Source organism: Choloepus didactylus, chromosome 9 (genome assembly GCF_015220235.1).
Source record: "Choloepus didactylus isolate mChoDid1 chromosome 9, mChoDid1.pri, whole genome shotgun sequence".
Classification (NCBI taxonomy): domain Eukaryota; kingdom Metazoa; phylum Chordata; class Mammalia; order Pilosa; family Megalonychidae; genus Choloepus; species Choloepus didactylus.
The window spans coordinates 14,509,682-14,531,558 of record NC_051315.1 but is presented as its reverse complement, the minus strand read 5'-3'; the positions used below and the strand labels follow the sequence as shown (position 1 = coordinate 14,531,558).

The 21,877-nt window shown below is 41.9% G+C and overlaps 1 protein-coding gene across 6 annotated transcripts in view; it reads left to right on the top strand.

Moving 5' to 3' along the window:
• Positions 1–21,877, top strand: part of LOC119543664 (transmembrane protein 177-like) — a 206,123-nt gene that overhangs the window by 62,436 nt on the left and 121,810 nt on the right. For 5 of the 6 annotated variants that reach the window (XR_005218684.1, XM_037848595.1, XM_037848596.1 and 2 more), the window contains exons 8-14: positions 6,311–6,470; positions 9,027–9,147; positions 9,238–9,349; positions 9,554–9,662; positions 12,273–12,360; positions 19,756–19,845; positions 21,463–21,561. Coding sequence is in view for 5 of the 6 variants with exons in the window: in XM_037848595.1 (XP_037704523.1) it covers positions 6,311–6,470; positions 9,027–9,147; positions 9,238–9,349; positions 9,554–9,662; positions 12,273–12,360; positions 19,756–19,845; positions 21,463–21,561 (779 nt within the window). In the remaining variant the exon portion in view is untranslated. The remainder of the gene's footprint in view (positions 1–6,310; positions 6,471–9,026; positions 9,148–9,237; positions 9,350–9,553; positions 9,663–12,272; positions 12,361–19,755; positions 19,846–21,462; positions 21,562–21,877) is intronic. The other variant, XM_037848597.1, reaches the window with a different exon arrangement.

The following is a 21,877-nucleotide window of genomic DNA, read 5'->3' as shown; positions in this document are numbered from 1 at the left end:
GTCTAAGTGATTTCCCAAGGGTGCACAGTTGGTGAGTGGCAGAGCTGGGCTTGGAACCCAGGGAATCTGGCACCGCACAGTGTGTGTTCAGGCATCCTGGGAGAGTATCTCCCATCCTGAGAGAGCCCTCTAGGTCACCCATGCTGCATGCTACCATTTGGTGGTCACATACTCCCTCCCTCTCTCCGACCACATCACCTCCTGCCATCTTCTCAAGTAGGTTCTGGGCCATAGACAGAAGGAATGGCAGGGCAGAAGAGGTCCTTCCTCAGTTCCCCTTCCCTTCCATTCTATGATGTCAGGTCTAGTCTCTATTGTCACAGTCCGGTTTCTGCAGGGCCTAGCCACGCTCCCACAACCTGTCACTGTAACCAGAGGATAGTTGGATATGTTTCTCAGGACCATGCCTCTCACTTCTGGTGCTCAGCATGCTCCTGGGCCTCAGTTTACAGTATTTGGTAGGTATGGTAGATTGAATCACGCCCCCTACAAAGACATGTGCAAGTCCTGTGGGTGTGAACCCATTTGTAAATAGGATCTTTGAAGAGCCTATTAAGATGAGGCCAAACTGACTCAGGGTGGACCTTAACTCAATGACTGGAATCATTATAAACAAAGGAAATTTGGACACAGAAGTGGCAGCCATGGGAGGAGACAGAAAGAGGCAGACACCCATGTGAAGGAGGTAGACACTGACTGCCAGCAGGCCACCCCCCGGAATGCCACAGACTTTGGAGAAGGCATGGCCTGCCCACATCTGATTTTGGACTTCTGCCCTCCAATCTGTTAGCCAGTAACTCCCTGTTTAAGTCAATGTGTGGCATTTGTCATAACAGCTCTAGCAAACTAAGACAGTTTTACCGTGCTTCTTATTTGTGCTTTAGGGTTGTAGTCATATACCTTTTTTAATAGAAGAATTTTTATTTTCCTCTCTGTTTTTTCTCCCTTTTTCTCCTTGTTGTTTTGGGGTATTTTGAGGGTCAGAGTTAGAATTTGACTCCAAGTGGATGGGAGGCCCTGGAGGCTTTTAAACGGGGTGGGGGACACAACCGGGGATGACCTGAGATGTGTTTTAAAAGGTCACTTTGGCTCCTGAGGAGAGAGTGGATTGTAGTAGCCTAAGGCAAGAAGCCCTGTTAAAAAGGAGGCTGATGCTGTCTGGGTTTGGGGATGCCGAGGGGTGGACTGTGGAGCACGTGGGCCTTGCTGAAGGGTTGGGTGAGGCTGGTGGGGTCAAGAGGTTTCAGCTTGAGCAGTGAGCGAGTGGGGGAGCTGTGCACTACACCCCATGTAGCTCCCTGGGCTTGGCGATAACCATTCCTGTACCGTCACCCCACCCTCCCCAGGGGCTGCCTGTGCCCACGATGCCAGGCAAAGGACCCGGTACACAGTGGGCACATTCCTTTCCAGGAATTAGAAGATTGTCAAAGACTTAATTTTACTCCTCCTTTCTAGTTCCAGTCAAAAAGACATGCTGAAGGGAGAAAGGAATTAAAAATTACCACTAAGTAAGGGGATTATTAGCTATCTAAATATCTGTACCATATGCATCTTCATCTGCTGTGGCCAATGTCAAAATCAGCTGGCAGTGGAAGCCTCAGAGTTTTACTTGATCTCTTCACAGTAAGTCTCCAGGCCTGAATTTTACAGCAAACCCTGGCAAAGCAGCCTGTGCTTGTATTCTGACCTGTAGATTTGCCTGCATTTGGCACTTTTATGGAGAAAAAAAAACAAAAAAAGACCTAGTGCCTTGGGAGACTCATCCCAGGGGCTTGGCGTCATGAGGCAATTGCCTGTTCTTTTTTAAGAACTCAAATGGGTCAAGTATAAGTTTTTCAAAGAACTATTTCTTTTTCCAGACTTTTGTAAGAATTTAAGATGCCAACAATTATTACTTGTTTTATCTGGCACAGTCTCCAGGAAGGTCGGACACTATGTACCAGGCACTAGCAGACTCTGTACTTTATTTTCTCCTTTAAACCGCATCCCATTTTACAGATGAGGAAACTGAGCCTCAAGCAAAACAACCAAACTAATCGCAGAGCTGCTGTGGGGCTGAGCAAGGCTGTGAGTTGGGTCCCCATCGCCCCTGGGGCCTCCCTCTCGTCCGCACCCCCCAGGGGGGTGGCGGTGGCCTGTGATGTCCCAGGGCTGTGAGTCAGGCCAAGTTCTCCTTTCTGGAATCCAGTGATGCAGAAGCACGACTAGAGTTCATCAACGGTTTGCTCATGAACGACTTTTTAAATTATTAAATTCCCAACTGAAGCTTAGAAAGATTAAGTAGTTTACCCTAAGTGGATAGCCAGTGGAACCCTATATCTTGGAAGTTTAGTTAAAACCAATATTTACTAACACTTCAAGCATGTGGTTAAATGGCTCTATGACAATTTAGGGAGAATAATCAGGACTTTCCAAGATTTTAAAAGAAAAGCTATTTTAAAATTGTGACAATATTGTAATGGCACCATATGAACATAGAAGAAAGAAAAAAAAATTAATTTTCCCCATCCTAGGCTTATGGCTCTGGCAAATAACCTACTTTTATTTTTCCATCTCCTTTTAGTAAGCATCCACATGTTTCACATAATTGTATCAAGGCAAAGATGCAGTGTTATTTTCTAGTGATTTCATTTATCATTACAGCATATTTCAGTGTTGTTCCACTGTCTTCATAAAACTCATTTTCTCGATAAACCAAGGTTTTCTTAGCATTCAGTTTATTTCTAATTTTTGTTCTGTCTTCTCTCTCTGCCTCCCCCTGATGCTCTGTGGTTAAATGATTTAATATTATCCCTGGCTATATTAAGGGTATTAATCCTAAATTAATCCCAGATGAAATTGGACTGAAACTATAAAATAGTGGTGTGTGTGAGTATGTTCTTTTTTTTAATGAAGTAGGACTTTTGGGGGTTCCTTTCTCACTTTTAGAATGTGAGTTTTCACTCTCTATTCTACCTCTATCAGCTTTTGCCAAGTGGTCAACACTGACTGCTTGCCCCTCCTTTTTTTTTTTTATTCAATTTTATTGAGATATATTCACATACCATAAAGTCACCCAAAGTGTACAATCAGTTGTTCACTGTACCATCATATAGTTGTGCATTCATTACCCCAATATATTCTTTGAACATTTTCCTTGTACCAGAAAAGTGAAAATAAGAATAAAAAATAAAAGTAAAGAAGAACAGCCGAAACAACTCCCCCTCCCACCCTATTTTTCATTTAGTTTTTTGTCCCCGTTTTTCTACTCATCCATCACACACTGGATAAGGGGAGTGTGATTCTTAAGGCTTTCACAATCACACTGTCACCCCTTATAATCTACATTGTTATACGATCATCTTCAAGAGTCAAGGCACTGGGTTGGAGTTTGGTAGTTTCAGGTATTTACTTCTAGCCATTCCAATATATTAAAACTTAAAAATGGTTATCTATATAGTGTATAAGAGTGTCCACCAGAGTGACCTCTCGGCTCCATTTGGAATCTCTCAGCTACTGAAGCTTTATTTCATTTCATTTCGCATCCCCCTTTTGGTCAAGAAGATGTTCTCAATCCCACGATGTCGGGTCCAGATCCATCCCCTGGAGTCCCACCCTGCATTGCCCTGTGGCCCTTCTTTTAAAGCTGTTAACATCTGATGCCCCACTGCAGCCACGCTCCTCTGGCAGAGCTGGTGTCTGCGCTCATGGAAAAAGCCATGTATTCCGGTTGCCTAGGCGACCCCTCCGCACTGCGCTTTTTGTATTAGGTCGGGGCTCAGAGAACTTACAAATAAATCAGCCAGGTCAAGGCAAACATTAATCCTTGCTCCAGAGCTTGTTATTTTCTTAAGCTAACGAACTGGAGCAGAAGCAGTAGACAGTTCTTAGTCTAAAACTCCAAATACATCGTGGGACATACTGGTATGTATTTCCTGACCAAGAAGGTGGTCAGTGTATTGGATTCCAGAGCACCACAGAGAATCGGGGCATCTGTCCAGCTGAGCGTCCACTGGCTGATGCACCCGAGCACCTCTGGGACCATCCCTCTCCCCTGCGGTGGGCTCTGGGGTCACGAGTGGGGGTCATTTAAAGGTTTTGACTTCTGCTCTCAGGAAATTGGCAAATACCTCTTTCGGAAGCACTGTGCTAGGGCTCGGAGAAGATAAAAGAGCTGTGGGGTGTGGTGTCTGCCTAAGGGAGGTGCAGTCTAGCTGGGAGATGCATAAACTTCAAAAAGGTATCAATTCAGATAAGTGCTTGAGTCCCCTAGGATTGATGGAAGTTTAGAGGAGTGAACGTTCCCTTGGTTGGTGAGTCAGGAGGCATTTCATGGAATATGTAGGTTGACATAGGCTTTGGAGTTTAGGTTCATTCACTCATTAAACTAGTGTTTATCGAGCTGGGGCCATTGTAATAAGGAGGTGCCTGCTTTTGTAAAACTTACATTCTAATGTAGGAGAAGGCAGATGGCAAGGGAGATCATTTCAGAGAGTAAAATGAAAAAGCAGTGATAATTCCAGAGAATATGATGAAGAAGGCAATGAAATAGAGCATGATAGAGGATGGGGGAAGGTGCACTTTAGATGGGGCAGTCAGGGAAGGCTTCCTGGAGATGACATTTGAGCTAAACCTCTGATGCTGAGACGTCAGCCAGATGATGAGGAAATCTGGAGAAAGAGATTTCCAGGCTGAAGGACGAAAAAGTACAAGGGCCCCGAGGCAGCGAGACCGCAATGTTTGAGGATCACACCAAAGGCCCTCTTCTCCTTCAGGTCTCTCCTCAAACATCTTCTCACCAGAGAGGTCTTCCCAGCCCATCCTGTCTAAAGTTGCACGTTGCGCTTCACTGGCTTCCCTATCTCCTGTTTGATTTTTTCCTTCTTGACATTCATGATGTGACTTGACATCTTCTATTCCTTTGTTTATTTCTTTTTTGTCTGCTGTCCCCAATGGGAACATAAACCTGGTGAGACCTGAGACTTTGCCTTGTTTATTGCTGTATCTCGAGAGCCTAAAATAGTGCCTGGTACACAGTAAGTGCTCAATAAGTGCTTGTTGATGGCTGAATGAAAGGTCATGTGGCAGAGCACAGTGAGCAAGGAGAGAGGAGTATCAGACTCAGAAGAGGGGTGTACTAGTCAGGGTTCTCTAAGGAAAAGAATCAAGAGGAGATATGTGTAAATACGAGATTTTGTAAAAGTGTCTCATGCAACTGTGAGGATGCATGAGTCCAAATTCTGTAGGGCTGGCAGTGAGCTGGCAACTCCGATGAAGTTCTTCGACGAACTCCCCAGGAAAGGCTGGTTCACTGAAGAAGTAAAAGCTCTGTCTCTTCTCCCTTAAAAGTCTTCAACTGGTTGGATTAAATCTAGTTGATTGAATTCTCTCATTGTAGAAGACACTCCCTTCATTGATGTAATCAGCCACACATGCAATCAATTGACTGATGATTTAATAAACCAGCTTTCTGGTTTATTAACCAGCCCCAAATGTTCTTGCAGTAACAGGCCAGGGCTTGCTTGACCAGACACCTGGGCACCATCACCTGGCCAAGATGACACATGAATGTAACCATCACAAGGGGATAGGCAAGAAGGAGGTATTCCAGGTGAATAAAGTGATGTGTTTATGAGGAAATGTGCAAGGCTTCTGTGGGGACAGTGGAAAGACCAGGTGTGCATGGGCAGAAGGTCTCATTCTAGAGAGCAAACCAAAGCTTCTGCAGAAGTCAGAGAAAACACCAGCCTGTAGACCCTAGTTGGTTGATACTTCCCTCCTCCCTGCCTCCCAGCCTCTCTCCCTCCTTTCTTTGGTCCTTTGCATGTTTATTGAGCACTTACTATGTTCCAAGCCCAACTGATACCAGGGATTCAAAGGAGGGATAGCTATGGAGTAATGTTTGACTTAGAAGAGAACTGTAGTCCATCCTGAAGACTTGAAAGGAGAGAATAGAATTACGCAAAAATATAGGGAAGTGGATTGTTTGGGCCCAAATTCTTATGTATGTTCCTAGTTTTTCCTTGTTTGCAGTGTTAACATTGACATCTGGCAATTAGCTTGAAGATTATAGTTCTGGAAATTTATTTTTGATTTGCTAATGCTGATTGATATGTATATAAATATATAACTGAAACAATCAAATATTTATGATAAAGGATTAATGTAGTAATTGATAAATAAGATCAATGTAAACATGCAGAAGTTGATTCAGGTGTATTTAATGAAAAAACTATATAAATAAAATAGAAATCCTTATCACAGGAAGAATATATCAACTGGATTTGGCAAGAAGAGAGAGTATCTTGTTTTCTCGTTTCTTTCCTCTCAGGAGTAATTCCGGCTAATGGGAAGGTGAATGTGACTATTAAGTTTACACCATTGCAGTATGGGACTGCACAGATAAAAGTGCAGTTATGGATTTCACAGTTCAACTCTCAACCATATGAATGTGTATTCACCGGAACTTGCTATCCCAACATGTCTTTAAGGTATGGCTTCTTTGGAATGTTTCTGTTTATTCTTAACACTTTTTTCAAAATCCAAATCGTCCTTTCTTCCATTCTCTTTCTTTCTTTTAACAGAATGCCATCAAAAACTTATTTAGAATGATGAACATGCATAAAATACACTTTAAAATATAACAGCAATACATAGAATATCTCTATACTAGCAGCAGTAGTTGCTTTTGCAAAGGTGGGTAGAGATGATGGAGAGAAATGGATTTCCGAGCGTTATTTTCTTTTCACTGATTACTACTAATTCACTGTGAATATTTGACCATATGCATGTATTACTGTCTATTCAAAAATTTAAATAACAAGGCCAGCGTAGCATAACTAATTTTGAAGTTTAAGTACAAAATTACAATTCATCGAGAGCCAGCTGTGTGCAGTGCCAATTGGAAAGCCTCTTGGAAAATGGCCCACACCCTCAAGGTAATCATGACAGAAGAGCAGAAATAAGTTGTGTAGAACAAGTGACTTCGCTATGAGGCAGGGACTGAAATGTGCCACAGGAGTTTTTTTTAAAGCCCCAACAGAGTTTAAGTCAGAAGAAAGATGTGAAATAGGATTGTTTTACTTCCCACCAATCTTTTCTGAACTTCCATTTTCATTTGAATACGAGCTTGTATTTTTACATCCCAACGTATAATATTAACTAGTTAACCTTATAAGTTTTTTCCTAATACCCCTGCGTTTTATTAAAGTTAAAAGGAAAATTTGCCACAGTTATAAATACCGATCTTGGAAAATCCTATTTTGAAAATGAAAAAGAATATCTTGATTTCCCCCTCTTCTTTTCACACATAGATATACATCTATTAATATCATCAGCTATATTATATGTGGAATAACAGTCACACAACAATTTAAACTAACTCCATGCTTTGTTATATATTTATATCATGATTTTCTTCCTAAAAGTTCAAAGTAGCCTAAACTAACTATGGGATATTAGTGTGGCCTCCTGAACCCACATCCTGCAGAAAAACCAAGGCAGAAATAAAAGCAGTTGGGCAATAAACAAGTAGAATTGGATGCCAAAAAAATAATAATAATAATAATAGTGCTAACTTGTCTGGTGTCAGAAAACTGGCTGCTGGATGAGCAAAATGCCATTTGCCACCTCATGTCGTGCACTGCCATGTGCAAGGGACTTTCTTAAGGATGGCACTTAAGAGGGTTTTTTTACATGCAAATGCCGACACAAATTTCCCAATGAGTTAAAGACCATGTCTCATTTAGAACATTTTTAAAATTTTCAAGGACTGTGTCTCAAGAGGTGCATGTCACACCCCCCCCACACACCACCCCCCGGATTGCAGAGGGTACTATATTGATTGCACCATAAAGGGAAAAAAAAAACATGAAACTGGCTGTAGCACTCTCTGAAATGTCTTAGATTGCTTTTGTCGTTTTAGGGTAGGGTATGTGATGGACTTACTCGTGTCCTAAGTTTGGCACTGCCAAATTCCATATGTAACTGTTTAGTGTATTACTTTCTTAGACCCCTTCATTTCCATCATCACTTCCAGCAATTAGATTTTTTTAGGGGACTGTTTTTCACACCCCCAAAAGTGCTTGGTTGCTCCCCAGTGTTTCTCAGCAGAGGTGATAGCTAAGCTCTATTGAGATCTGGCTGGGTTGGGGGGGTGCAGCTCCCTCCCTAGCTAAGCTCCCCATCACTGCACGTCAGAACCTACCAATCAATATGGGTCTTACCAAACAAGAGGTTCTTCCTTGCCATGAAGCTTTGAGGATATCTTACATAGGTGAATGTTAAATCTGAGATTGCTAGCATCCATCCCATATTTTCCAACGGGGCATATTCAGTAGGTGCTCAGCAAATGTATATCGACTATCAGAATGGAAGAATATTAGCGTATTCTTATCTAATGTCTGAAATGTCTTGGACACGTGTAATCCTCTAAAACAAGTGTCCACATCTTCTTGCTTTAGACAGATGCTTGATGGGTGGCATTTCTGAACATAACACAGTTCCCCTGCATCTCAGAGCAGACAGCTCTAATAGCTACTGCAGGCACAGGAGTGGCACAAGGCTCTACCTACATCTGTCCAAAGGCAGTTTCCAGTTACAGAAAAGATCCAAAACATTCATCCAAATCTCTTTTTATAAGACCTTCCCAAAAACTGTGGGCATAATCATTCTTTTACCAGGAAGATAAATCAATGTAAGATTTTTAAAATGTAATAAATGTGGATGTTGAAATTATGCTAGACCATAAAAGCGTTTTTCAGCATATCATGTTTTTTACTTCCTTCTTTAAAAATGTAACGAAAAACAGCCATTGGTGGGCTATTCATATGCATTTATAATTATTTAGGTTTATATGTATATAAATAAAATTATAATGATATACTGATATCACATTTATTTTAGTAGATCACTATTTTAGCATACATTTATTTTCAGTTTAAATATAATTATGGGCTGTAAGTCATGGTATTACGAGAAGAAGTATAAAAATAAGAGCTTCAGGTTGGTTGATTATATACTAATTTATTATCTGTTCTAAACTATAGCTTAGAAGAATTTGAAAGATTAAATACTCTTTCTAAGAAAGCAAACGTTCCTTCAGAAAAGACCATGACACGTATACATTTTCACCGACTACCAGCAAAGCAGAAGCCTCAAAAGAGTAAGGTAAAGTGGATATAGTTCTAAACATGATGGAACGGATGATAGAGAGCAAAATAATTAACTCCCCCACCCCACCCGGATTTGGTCTCCTAGGAAATCGAATACCAGAACTTGAGATTTCCAGTAAACTTATCAAATCCGTTCGCCGTGGCAACTGTTTTAAACCAAGTACCAGGAAAAATGAAGATTAAAGAATTAAAAGAAGGTAACCAGTTGACCCATCATAAATCAGCCCCTGGTAGAATATGAAAAAAATTATCGCTTGTTGCATTTGCTGTTTACAAACAACAATGACAAGACTCAGTCAGGTGGCTATTATGTTTTGCCATTAGAAATGTGCTGTGCTTTCCTCTTGGCGATTTCTTCCAATTTGATTCCTGGTATAATCATTGTTTGCTCCTGCCTCCAGTTTTAGACCAAGGCAATGAGATGTCAAAAACAAGACAAATGAAAGAAGCACTCTTTGAACAGAAAGTCAGGCAGAACATTAATGAAGAAATTGAAAATCACCTTAAGTGGTAAATATTGATCAATTATTTGTGTCAAATGACTCTATGATTTTTTTTTTTAGGTGACGATTTTTTATATGTGGGACACAATGAAATGTAATGATTTTTTTATGCCCCTTAAAGGATTTCATTATCCTCTTCCCTCCCTGATGGCTCGATTTCCAAGTGAAGTTTCCATTAGGAGTAAATTCGTGGGATCAAACCACGCTCTCTGTTAAGTGAGACCACTCAGCAGTGGCGGTGGAGTGCCACACTCAGCTGGGATGCCGCTGGCAGTCCCCAAATCCCACCCCATCACCTCCCACCCCTCCCTGGTCCCCTGGGCCCAGAGCTGGGTGCCCAGGTGCCTTCTGGGGCACCCAGTGGCACAGGCTGCTAGGCCTGGCAGGAAGAAGTGGGAGGCTCCTGGAGGAAGTTTGAAAACTCAGGTGCAAGAATTCTTAACTTGCGCATCTGTGATCAAAATGCAACCTTTTCACAATTTGTTTTTAAAACCAGAGCATACTCAGCATATCCATATATAGAGACAGAGCTAAAGTGAACTTTAGAAAGACTTGAATAGAGCTAAAAAAAAAACAAGACTCCTAGAAAGTGTCATTGAGAGGTGCTTTAATTCATGCCCCTCCACCTTCACACCTCCCAGACACACAAGATCATGTCCTGATCTATAAGGCCTTCAGAGACTGTGGTTTCACCACCCTGCTACCCTATTTTAATGAGGAATTGGCCTCTTTTCTTGCAGAAATCCCTTCTGCTTCTGCTGAAAGTCTGTTTTCATGATCTAGCCTCAATTAAATGGAAAACATGCCAAGTAACTAAAGATCATCTTTAAAATTAATTGTCCCGATTATAAAAACCTGAAACATTGCCATTGTAGAAAATCTGAAAATATTTCTTAAAAGTATAAAGAAGGAAAAAAAAGCACTGTAACACCCCCCACCCCACAATGACCATGGTTAATGCTTTACTGCATTTCCTCTTCCTTCTGTGCTGATTTGCAACATACTTGTTATCTCATGTTCTAAATTCAGTCCTGTATGCTATGGTCTTCACTAAATATTTTCTCCCAACCTTTTATGGTGACAGATTTCAAATCTGTAAGTAATACCATATAGCACTTGACATAGGTTGATTTAATTGTTCTGCACGTGCACACACACACGTAAACACAGACATGCATGTGCCATTTTTTCCTTAACCATTTGAAAGGAAGTTACAGACATCATGAAGCTTCATTTAGCTCCTAAGAACAAGGACATTCTCCTGTATTATCATGATCACTTCCAAGAAATTAACATGGATACAGAAATATTAGCTAAAAACATCAGTCCAGAAGAAGATTTCCCCAGTTGTCCCAATAATGTCTTTTGTTACTGGGATTTGCATTCTTTTTGTTTTTCATTTTTGGAGAAGGGGTATCCAGGGTCCAACCAAAGATCATATAATTTGCATTTGTTTTGATGTCTCTTTAGTCTCCTTTAATCTAAAACAGTTCTCCAGACAACCCTCCCCCTTTTAAAATTCAGAGCTACTATTTATTTAGGACATATGCCAGCCTCCATGATAGATACATTTCATGCCAGATTTTATTTCATTGAGATAAAATTCACACAGGATAAAACTCATCATTTCAAAGTGTGTAATTCTGTGGATTTTAGTATATTCACAATATTATGCAACCATCGCCACTATCCAATTCCAGAACATTTTCATCCCCTATAAAGAAACCCTGTACCCATTGCATAGTCACTTCTCATTTCCCACCCCCACCCCCACCTCCATTCCTGTAACCACCAATCTACTTTCTGTCTGTATGGATTTGCCTCTTCTGGATACTTTCATATAAATGACGTGTACAACATGTGGTCTTAAGTGACTGGTTTCTTTCACTTAGTAAAATGTATTCAAGGTTCATCCATGCTATCGCATGTATTAGTACTTCATTCCTTTTTATGGGTGAATAATACTCCTTTGTGTGGATGGACCACATTTTGTCTATCCGTTCATCAGTTTATGAACACTTGGTTTGTTTGCACCATTTGACTTTTGTGAGTAATGCTGCTCTGAACATTGGTGTACAGTTTTTGTATGGATGTATGCTTTCACTTCTCTTGGATATATGCCTTGATGTGTAATTACTGTATCATATAGTAATTTTACATTTACCTTTTTGAGGAATTGCGAACTGTTTTCCAGAAGAGCTGCACCATTTTATAGCCCCACCAGCAATGCAGGGGGTTCCTATTTCCCCACATCCTCACAAATACTTATTTTCCTTTTTTTTTTAAAAAAATTGTGGCCATCCTAGTGGGTGTGAAGTGGAATCTCATTGTGGTTTTGATTTACATTTTCTACTGGCTAATGATGTTGAGCATCATTATGAATATTTATTCATAAATATTTTAGCATCTATCCCTAGAAAATAAACTTCATTTTGTAGAGCACATTATTCATGTTGGTTATGTAGCTGGAGGGTCTACAGTTTTCACCCTCATGCTGTCTCCTCCAATATTTAAACATCCTTTTTCAGTTGTAGAATATAGCCAAGACATTCCATCCTTTACTTGACTATGGCATCAGGCAGGGGTTTTGCAAATTGTCTTTTTTTTTTCTCCCCAGGCAGGTGCACCTTGGTAAAGATCCCATGTCTTTTAAATTTAAAAAAGAGCTTACTGAAGAATACCAAAGAGCATGTGCCAAATATAAGGTCAGAATTATTACTAAATTTTTTCTTTCTTTTAAAAAAATTTTATTCTAACAGATACACGACATAAACTTTCCCATTTTAACCACTTTCAAGTATACACTTCAGTGGTGTTCATTACAGTCACAATATTGTGCCATCACCACCATCCATTATCAAAACCTTCCCATCACCCCAAAACAGAAAACTACCCATTAAGCATTAGTTCCCCATTCCCACCCCCACCCCTGCCCCAGGAGCCTGTAATCTCAGAATTACCACTAATTTGATATCCTTTATTCCACTAACTATTTTGAGCTCCTGCTATATGTGCAAGACACCGTATCAGGAGAAGGAAGATTTAAGTTGTGAGTGTGGGAGGCTGATGACAGGTCAATTTGTTAACTGTAAGTCAAGGCTGGCCCTAAATGTCACAAGAGATACATGTGAGTGTGGGGATTCAGAGGCCAGACAGTTGAGAGTCTAGTTGGAAACACTTCCTGGAAAACATGATCTAAGTTTGAAGAGTGGTGAAGCAGACAGAGGCATGCCAGAAGGAGGGAATGTCTCAAATTCAGGCTGGAATTCTGGGTGTGAGGTGCATCTGTCCCATGCTCCGCAGAGACCAAAGACAGTGACTAGTATCCAAGACAGAGCCAGATCCCAGCAGAAACCAGAGAGGGGCATAGGCCACAGCTGGGACACCAAGGCAGCCCCTGGAGGTTCAGGGTGGGGAGAGTAGAGACGGGAGCTGTGGGACAGAGAAGGCCCATGGCCTCACCACAGCTTGGGAGGCAGTTAGCACAGGCAGCGGCAGGAAGCCAAGCACAGGGCAGGCTCTGGAGGGCACAGAAACTAAGGGCAGAGTGAGTTTCAAATAAAGGGAGAAGGGATCAGACAAGTGCACAAGAAGGATCCGAGATGATAAGGCCTGGAAGACACACGTGGGAGTTGGCAATTTGGATGTCATGGTTGGCCTTAGGGAAAACCATTTCAATAGACTCGTAGAGGCAAAAAAGCCAAACTGTGACAGATCAAGGAATATGTAGAGGTGAGGAAGGAGAGAGTTTCTTAAGAAGTTTGAGGAGTTGAGATGATCAGGAGCGAAGAAAAATGGTATGGACAATTAGAGGGGCTTGAGGGGTCAAGGGAGGGGTTTTTGCGTTGGAAGAACTCAAGCATGTTTTTAGACTGAGGGTAAAAGCAATTATAGAGAGAAAGGTTGAAGAAGCAGGAGTGAGGAGATAACTTAGAGAATGAGGCTTCAGAAGAGGCCAGGATCATGGGGATAGGTTGTCTTCGAACAGGGGGAGGGATAGAAGAAGCACCAGTAAGGAAGGATGATGGGTCTAGAAAGGCTTGTGTGCAGGGAGGTGGGATGTCAAAGAAAGTGAAATTTGTTGCCTTGTCTTTCCGGATGGTTCAAGAAGCAAGGCCAGCTACAGAGGGTGAGGTGGTCAGGTCGGGGCTTGGAGAGAGGCATGAGCGTTTGCAAATTGAGGGGTGCACAAAGGGAGCAGCTACTCGCCAGGATAATTAGGAGGATGAGCAGGCACCCCCCAGGCCCTAGTGTCCTTGCAGGGACCCTACTCTGTGTGTCCAGGGGATTTCCTCTGGCAGGTGACCCTGGCAAGAAGCACCTGGAGGCCCAAGGCATGGCAGAGAGCTGGACAAAAGAAAGATGGGCTCCCCTCTACGTGGGATCTGACACCCAGTGGAGTGAATCTCCCTGGCAACGTGGAATATGACTCCCGGGGAGGAATCTAGACCCTGCATCGTGGGATGGAGAACATCTTCTTGACCAAAAGGGGCATGTGAAAGGAAATGAAATAATCTTCAGTGGTAGAGAGATTCCAAAAGGAGCCGAGAGGTCACTCTGGTGGGCACTCTTATGCACAATATAGACAACCCTTTTTAGGTTCTAATGAATTGGGGTAGCTGGTGGTGGATACCTGAAACGATCAAACTACAACCTAGAACCCATGAATCTTGGAGAAGATTATATAAAAATGTAGCTTATGAGGGGTGACAATGTGATTGGGAAAGCCATATGGACCACACTCCCCTTTGTCCAGTGTATGGATGGGTGAGTAGAAAAATGGGGGCAAAAAAAAAAATGAGGATGGGATGGTGTGGGGAGCGTAGGGGGAAGCCGGCGTTATACCTGGATGGCACAGAACCTAAAGGATAATGTTGTACTCAGGAGAAAAGAACAATAATGTTAAATTCTGAAATGTTCATCTTAAATAATAAAAATACGGGAAAATTCCGCCCTCTTTGTTCCAGCTAACAACCTGTCAGTCCCTTGTTTAAATTGCCTATTTTATTATTACTATTTTTTTTGGTTTTTCTATTTTTTTGGTATTTTTTAAAAATTTTATTTTGAAATAAATTCAGTTATAGGAACAGTTGCAAAAACAATACAAACCCCATACACAGAACTCCAGCTTACCCAGACCGCCCTCCCCCGATACCCCGATCCACCAGCTTTAGCATGCTGTCACACCACCATTTCTCTTTGCCTCCCTCCTTTCCTCCCTCCCTATCATCCATCATCTATTGCTCTGTCTTCTATGAGAGCAAGCTGCACACATTCTTGAACAAACACTATAATTCACATATACAATTCCCATGAACAAGAACATTCTTTTATGCAATTCCATTAAGTGTAGCTAAGAAGTTCAAGAAATTCAACATTGATACAAAGCTTACATTCTATATTTCCTTTTTTTTTTTTTCTTATGTCTCAACTTTGTCTCTTTGAGCCTCCTGTCCTCCATCCTCAGATCCCATCCAGGATCATCCTTGGCATTCAATTGTTATCTATTTAGACTTTTTTTTTTTTTTCCAATTGTGGAAACATATATACAGCCTAAATCTTCCCATTCCACCCCCTCCCTAGCATTCTATTAGTGGGATTAATCACATTTAGAATGTTGTAATGCTCTTTCCCACCATCCGTAACTAGAAATTTCCCTTCACCTCAAACAGCAACCCTACACTCATTTCCTAACTCCCCATTGCCCCTTCCCCCATTTCTCTTAACCCAAACTCTACTTTTCATCTCTATGGTCATATTCTCTGATAATTTCTTTGTGTTTACTGTGGGGCTTAAAATTAACCTCTTAAATCCATAACAGTCTTGTTTTTCTTTGATAGCAACTTAACTTCAATAGAACATGGAAACTGTGCTCCTATACTCCTCCATTCCCTCACCTTTATATAGTTCTTGTCAAAAATTACGTATTTTACATTGAGTCCATAACCACTGATTTGTCATTAGATTTTGTGTATTTTATATCATGTAGGAAGTAAATAGTGGAGTTACAAATAAAAAATTGACTTCTATTTGTATTCCATTGTGGTCAGAGAATGTGCTTTGAATATATTCAATTTTTTTTTTTTTAATTTATTGAGGCTTGTTTTATGTCCCAGCATATGGTCAATTCTGGAGAAAGACCCATGATCACTAGAGAAAAATGTATGTCCTGGTGATTTTGGATGTAAGGTTCTATATAAGTCTGTTAAAATTCTCTATATCTCTCTCTCCTTTCTTTGTTTCTCTGTTGGTAGGGCTCCCTTTAGTATCTGAAGTAGGGCAGGTCTTTTATTGGCAAACTCTCTCAGCATTTGTTTGTCTGTGAAAAATTTAAGCTCTCCCTCAAATTTGAAGGAGAGTTTTGCTGGATAAAGTATTCTTGGTTGGAAATTTTTCTCTCTCAGAGTTTTAAATATGTCATGCCACTGCCTTCTCACCTCCATGGTGACCGCTGAGTAGTCACTACTTAGTCTTATGTTGTTTCCTTTGTATGTGGTGAATTGCTTTTCTCTTGCTGCTTTCAGACCTTGCTCCTTCTCTTCAGTATTTGACAGTCTGATCAGAATATGTCTTGGAGTGGGTTTATTTGGATTTATTCTATTTGGAGTTTGCTAGGCATTTATGCTTTGTATATTTATATTGTGTGGAAGGTTTAGGAAGTTTTCCCCCACAATTTCTTTGAATACTCTTTCTAGACCTTTACCCTTCTCTTCCCCTTCTGGGACACCAATGAGTCTTAAATTTGCACATTTTATTTTATCTATCTTATCCCTGAGATCCATTTTGATTTTTTTGATTTTTTTCTCCATTCTTTCTTTTTTTTCTTTCATTTTCTATTCTGTGGTCCTCTAGGACACTGAGTCATTGTTCAACTTCCTCTAATCTTGTATTATGAGTATCCAGAGTCTTTTTAATTTGGTCAACAGTTTCTTTTATTTCCATAAGATCTTCTATTTTTTTATTTACTCTTGGAATGTCTTCTTTATGCTCTTCTAGGGTCTTCTTTATGTCCTTTATATCCTGTGCCATGTTCTTCTTCATGTCCTTTATATCCTGTGCCATGCTCTCATTCTTTGATTGTAGTCCTTTGATTAATTGCCCCAAGTACTGTGTCTCTTCTGATATTTTGATTTGGGTGTTTGGGATTGGGTTCTCCATATCATCTGGTTTTATCATATGCTTTAAGATTTTCTGTTGTTTTTGGTCTCTTGGCATTTGCTTTGCTTGATAGGGTTCTTTCAAGTTGTAAAAAATACCAGTCTAATTTTTCAGAACTACAACTTGCTGGCGTACACTTTCTCTAACTAACCAGCAGATGTCATCTGCAAGTCACCTATTCCCCTCAAGTCAGTTCTCCTCAACTTTGTCTTTGTGGTGTGTGGGAAAATAATTCTTGTGGGGTTCAACTGGTGAACTTAGTTTGGGTGTTTTTTTGGTGCTGTCCGCCCTGAATGTAGGGCGTGTGTCTGGGTGGTTAGGGAGGCAGGGCAGCTTTAATAATCAAAGCTCCCAGGTGTTCCCAGAGATTCAAGGCTGTTGCAAGAATCTAAGCCTTCATTTCAGTTTTGCCCCTGATTTTCTGTGCCGTTGACCCACAAGTCCCCGGCATTGATGTAGGGTCCCTGGGTTTTCCGAGTGGGCCCCCTTCTCAGCTGTGATCTTCCAGAACCTCCGCTGATGGAAGGCTGTGCTATGTCACAAGTGTGTGCCATCCCTCAAGGGAAGCCCCGGGCCACCGGGCCATGCAGGGGCGCTCCCAGTCTGATGCAAAGATGGTTGAATGAGGCGTCTCAACCCCCCGCCCCCTTTTCACACAGCTCTGCCTTCCCAGCTCCAGGACAACTAGCTGTGTATGCACCCAAGGCCACTGTCGACAGCCGATATTGTGGCATGTGCGTGGTGCCATGGGATACACTCCCCGTTACACTGGTTTTCCTGGTGCGGCTCTAGGCTGTGGGTACGACCCCGGGCAGGAGTGTCTCCAGCCCGCTGGGGAGCCGGCTGCAAGCAGTGTGGTTTCTTTCTCCTTTTGGCCCTGAGGGAATTAGCAGCAGTCTATCCTCCACACCAGACACCGAGAGGTTGGCACAGCCTGCTCCTGCCGTGCTTCACTGCGCAGTTCTCACCGTCATAACTGCAGCCACTCCTGGGTTTTGTTTTTTTTTTTTTAAAGAACTAGTCCGTCTCCAAATGCCAACCCCCGGTTTCCCCACACCACAGAGTGGCTGCAGGACTTTCAGCAGGCTTACTCACTTGTTTCAGAATGCAGACTCCTGGTTTCACCAAGTGCACAGTCCCTGTGGTTTTAGCAGACCTTGTCCAGCTGGTGCATCGCTGAAACTGGTGTTCTGGGTCACTTTCTGGTTTTTATCTAGTATTTTTCACGGAGGTGTTTTTTTGCCCTGTCTTACCTAGCCGCCATCTTAGGTTCTCTGCCTATTTTATTTTATTATTTTATTTTCAGTGGTGGTGGTCTGGGTCTCTTCCCACAAAATCCGTATTTTGAACCTAAGATCCGCAGTCTCACACTCAACTTCCTGGTATGTCCAAATCAGTGTTAATGGAGCAGGACACCTCAGCACCCTGGCAACAGTAATACAATTCTCTCATTTCTTTACAGGGTATTTATGTGATGATCAGAATAGCTTCCTTCCAATTAAGTCTTTAAAAATGATGGCGAACAGTGAACCAAAGAGCCAGGCAAATGATAGGAACTGTAGATAGGCAAAAACTAGCTGGATTTGCCATGTCCACAGTTCTCTTTCCATGGAGCAGTGGGTGTGGCTGATCCCAGCTGGGCTAACCTTCTCCATGAACACCTGCGGTTCCAGGAAAGAGGAAGCAGAGCTCGGATTTGAGGAGCTGGGGGCAGGGGCCCATCAGGGGAGCAGGTGGATGGTGGAAGGAGGGTGTGCCAGTTCGATGTATTATGTCTCCCAAAATGCCACTATCTTTGATGCAATCTTGTGTGGGCAGACATATTAGTGTTCATTAGATTTTGGAATCCTTTGTGTATTTCCATGGAGATGTGATTCAATCAGCTGTGGACAAGACCTTTGGTTGGATAATTTCCATGGAGGTGTTGCCCCACCCATTCAGGGTGGGTCTGAATTAAATTGCTGGAGCACTGTATAAGCTCAGACAGAAGGAGCAAGCTGCTACAGCCAAGAGGGACACTTTGAAGAATGCACAGGAACTGAGAAGAGAGGAGCTGCAGATGAGACAGTTTGAAGATGGCCATTGAAAACAGACTCTTGCTCCAGAGAAGCTAGGAGAGGAAAAATGCCCCAAGAGCACCTAAGAGTAACATTTTTGAGAAACTGCAGCCTAGAGAGGAACTTCCTGGGAGAAAGCCATTTTGAAACCAGAACTTTGGAGCAGACGCCAGCCATGTGCCTTCCCAGCTAACAGAGGTTTTCCGGACACCATTGGCCATCCTCCAGTGAAGGTACCTGATTGTTGATGGGTTACCTTGGACACTTTATGGCCTTGAGACTGTAACTTTTTAACCAAATAAACCCTCTTTATAAAAGCCAATCCATTTCTGGTGTTTTGCATCCCAGCAGCATTAGCAAACTAGAAGAGAGGGCAATTTGGGGACACTTACTCCAAGGCAAGGGGCAAGTGGCTTTCCAGCACCTAAGGGCCCTATCAACCTCCACCACCTGAGAAAGCAGAGGAATCATGCACCCAGGAGAGCCACTCTGAGTTGCTTAAAACCATGGGGAGATTAAGTTTTTTTAAAATGAAATCTATATACTCCCCAAAGTTACAAGGTTGCCTAAAATTGTTTCTGTGGATTTTAAATGCCTCAGAAATAGTCTCCAGAGGCTATATCCTGTATTTTTTTTTTAAAAAAAAAAAGAAGAAAAGAAAAGAAGACAGTATCAGGTCTGTGCTTCTATAAAAAGCCCCTTTGTTTAAAAAGCAAGTATGATTATAATGACCATTTTAACCTACATATGTCTCCCCCACTCCCGAGGGGAACTCCAAGGGTGGGTTTGACCGATAGCTCAATGGATTTCTACCAGTTTTAAAGAGAAATAAAGTTTTACACATTTGTATTCAATTCTCATTTTTTTGATGATCAAAAATCCCAGCTAGATAGAGGAGACCCCGTTGTGGATGAGGAACTTCAGCGACTCAAGACTGAGGTGAACCAGAAAAGGATCATCCACAACCTAGAAGACGTGGGTAACACTTTTTTTTTTTTAAATCTAATTTTTGGCAGTTACTTTTATGCTTATTAAAAAAAAAAAACACTAAACAGTTTTATAGAAATCCTTTTACCCAAGCATATTTAATAATTTTTAATATGCTTATGTTTTCAGAATAGGTTTTCGATTCACAAGTTAAATCTTCAAAGCTTGGAATTTATTTTTCTCTTGAAATTAATGGCGCTGTATGCTTTGGTTCCTCCTCCCCACCCTACTACTTTCTTCTCCTTTTTGGCTTCCTTCTTCCAGCCCCCTCTGCTCTCCAAGCCACCGTCCTCTGTTCACTGCTTCCCTCCCCTTGGTGGAAAGGCTACGAGACCGGAAGTCTGCAGCCAGAGTTCCGGCCCCAGCTCCACCACAGAAATAGGACCTGGGAGGGGCCCTCTTAGCTCTGACGCCTCAGTGTCCTCAAGCGTAGAACAGGGACAGTTGGCTCTCCACCTGAAAATCCTCTGCCATGTATGATGGTTTCCTGTTACAACCCAAATTGTTGATTTGATCAATAAAAAAAATGCTTCCTAATTTCCCCACCTCCTTCATTCTCACGTTTCTTTACTGAGTTTGCAGCACTAGAATTATTTTTTACCTCTTTTCTTCTCCCCACATCTGATCTGGTCACAAAGGCTTATCAATAGTCCTTCCACAACATCATGCCCAAATCCAGCCCACCTGCCTCACCCTCAACTAATCCAATGGGATTTGGGGTTCATCTTTCAGCCTTCCCTCCTCTGCATGAATTTTTCATTCACTGCATGTGCCAGTGGGCAAATAATTCGTTTCGGATGACTTTTCCTTGTTGCTTTCCTGTTCAACACTGACCACCTCCATCGACTCTCACATGACCCACCGTGGTTCTCTGGGTGTGGTCCCTGGCCCAGCCACGTGGCCTGTCCTGGGAACTTATCTGAAAGGCAAATCTCCAATCCCACCGCTGACCCTGGGTGGGGGCCCAGTGGTCTGTGGTGACGCAGCCCTCCAGGGATTCTGATGCTCACTAAAGTTTGAGAGCCACTGGTCAGTAGCTTTGTTTGACAAAGTACTGTCACCCACTCTAGCTTATTTGCTCACAGTAACAAGCTGGAGGTAGGTATGAATATTTCCACTTTACAGATGTGAAAGCCAAGCAGGACGCAGTAGAGCTGGAATCTGACTTAGGCCTTGTGACTTCAAAGCCCCCTCTCCGTCCATTGCCCCGTACTGCCCCTTGGCATGGGCCTTTTGCTTCCATCAAGTCAAATTTTAACTGTCCCCTCCCACTCACTTTTTTTTGTTGTTGTTTTTAACCACTTTCTTGCTTTTATCCTTGCTGCTGCAAGAATTTGCAATCCTTCCTTTATCTCTTCTTCAGGGACAAAACTAGACCATAAGTTCCTTATAAATCCAGCCTCATCTTTTTTTTTTGGTCCCCAACTCAAGAAGTGTCCCCTACAATGCTGTGCACACTAAAAGTGTTTAATAAATGCTTGTTAAATGGAAGAATGGATAAATAATGACTTGATCAGACTCTAAATAAATACCCTGTTTTTATTAAATGCACATGCCTGGAGCTAAAATTTAAATCCAAAACATGCTAATATTTTATGTTCACAGAAAGTCAATGAATTTCATCCTAGTTTTGACCCACTCGTTAACAACACTTGGATCAACAGGTTCAGGGCACAGAAGCGGTTTCAACAAGCAGCACGCAAGGTAAGTCTCAGCACCAGATTGAAATTTTAATTTATTTGATCGTCAGCGCCAAGAAATTGAACAATGGGATCTTTTTTAAAATGACACCTTTATTGAAATATAATTCACATACCAGTTCAGTAGTTTTTAATATACTCACAGGATTGTGCAGCCATCACCATTATCTAATTTTAGAACATGTTCATCACCCCTAAAATAAACCCCATACCCATTAGCAGTCTCTCCCCATTCCCCCCTCTCCAGCCCGATAACCACTGATCTACTTTCTGTCTCTATAGGTTTGCCTACTCTGGAAATTTCTCATAAATGAAATCAT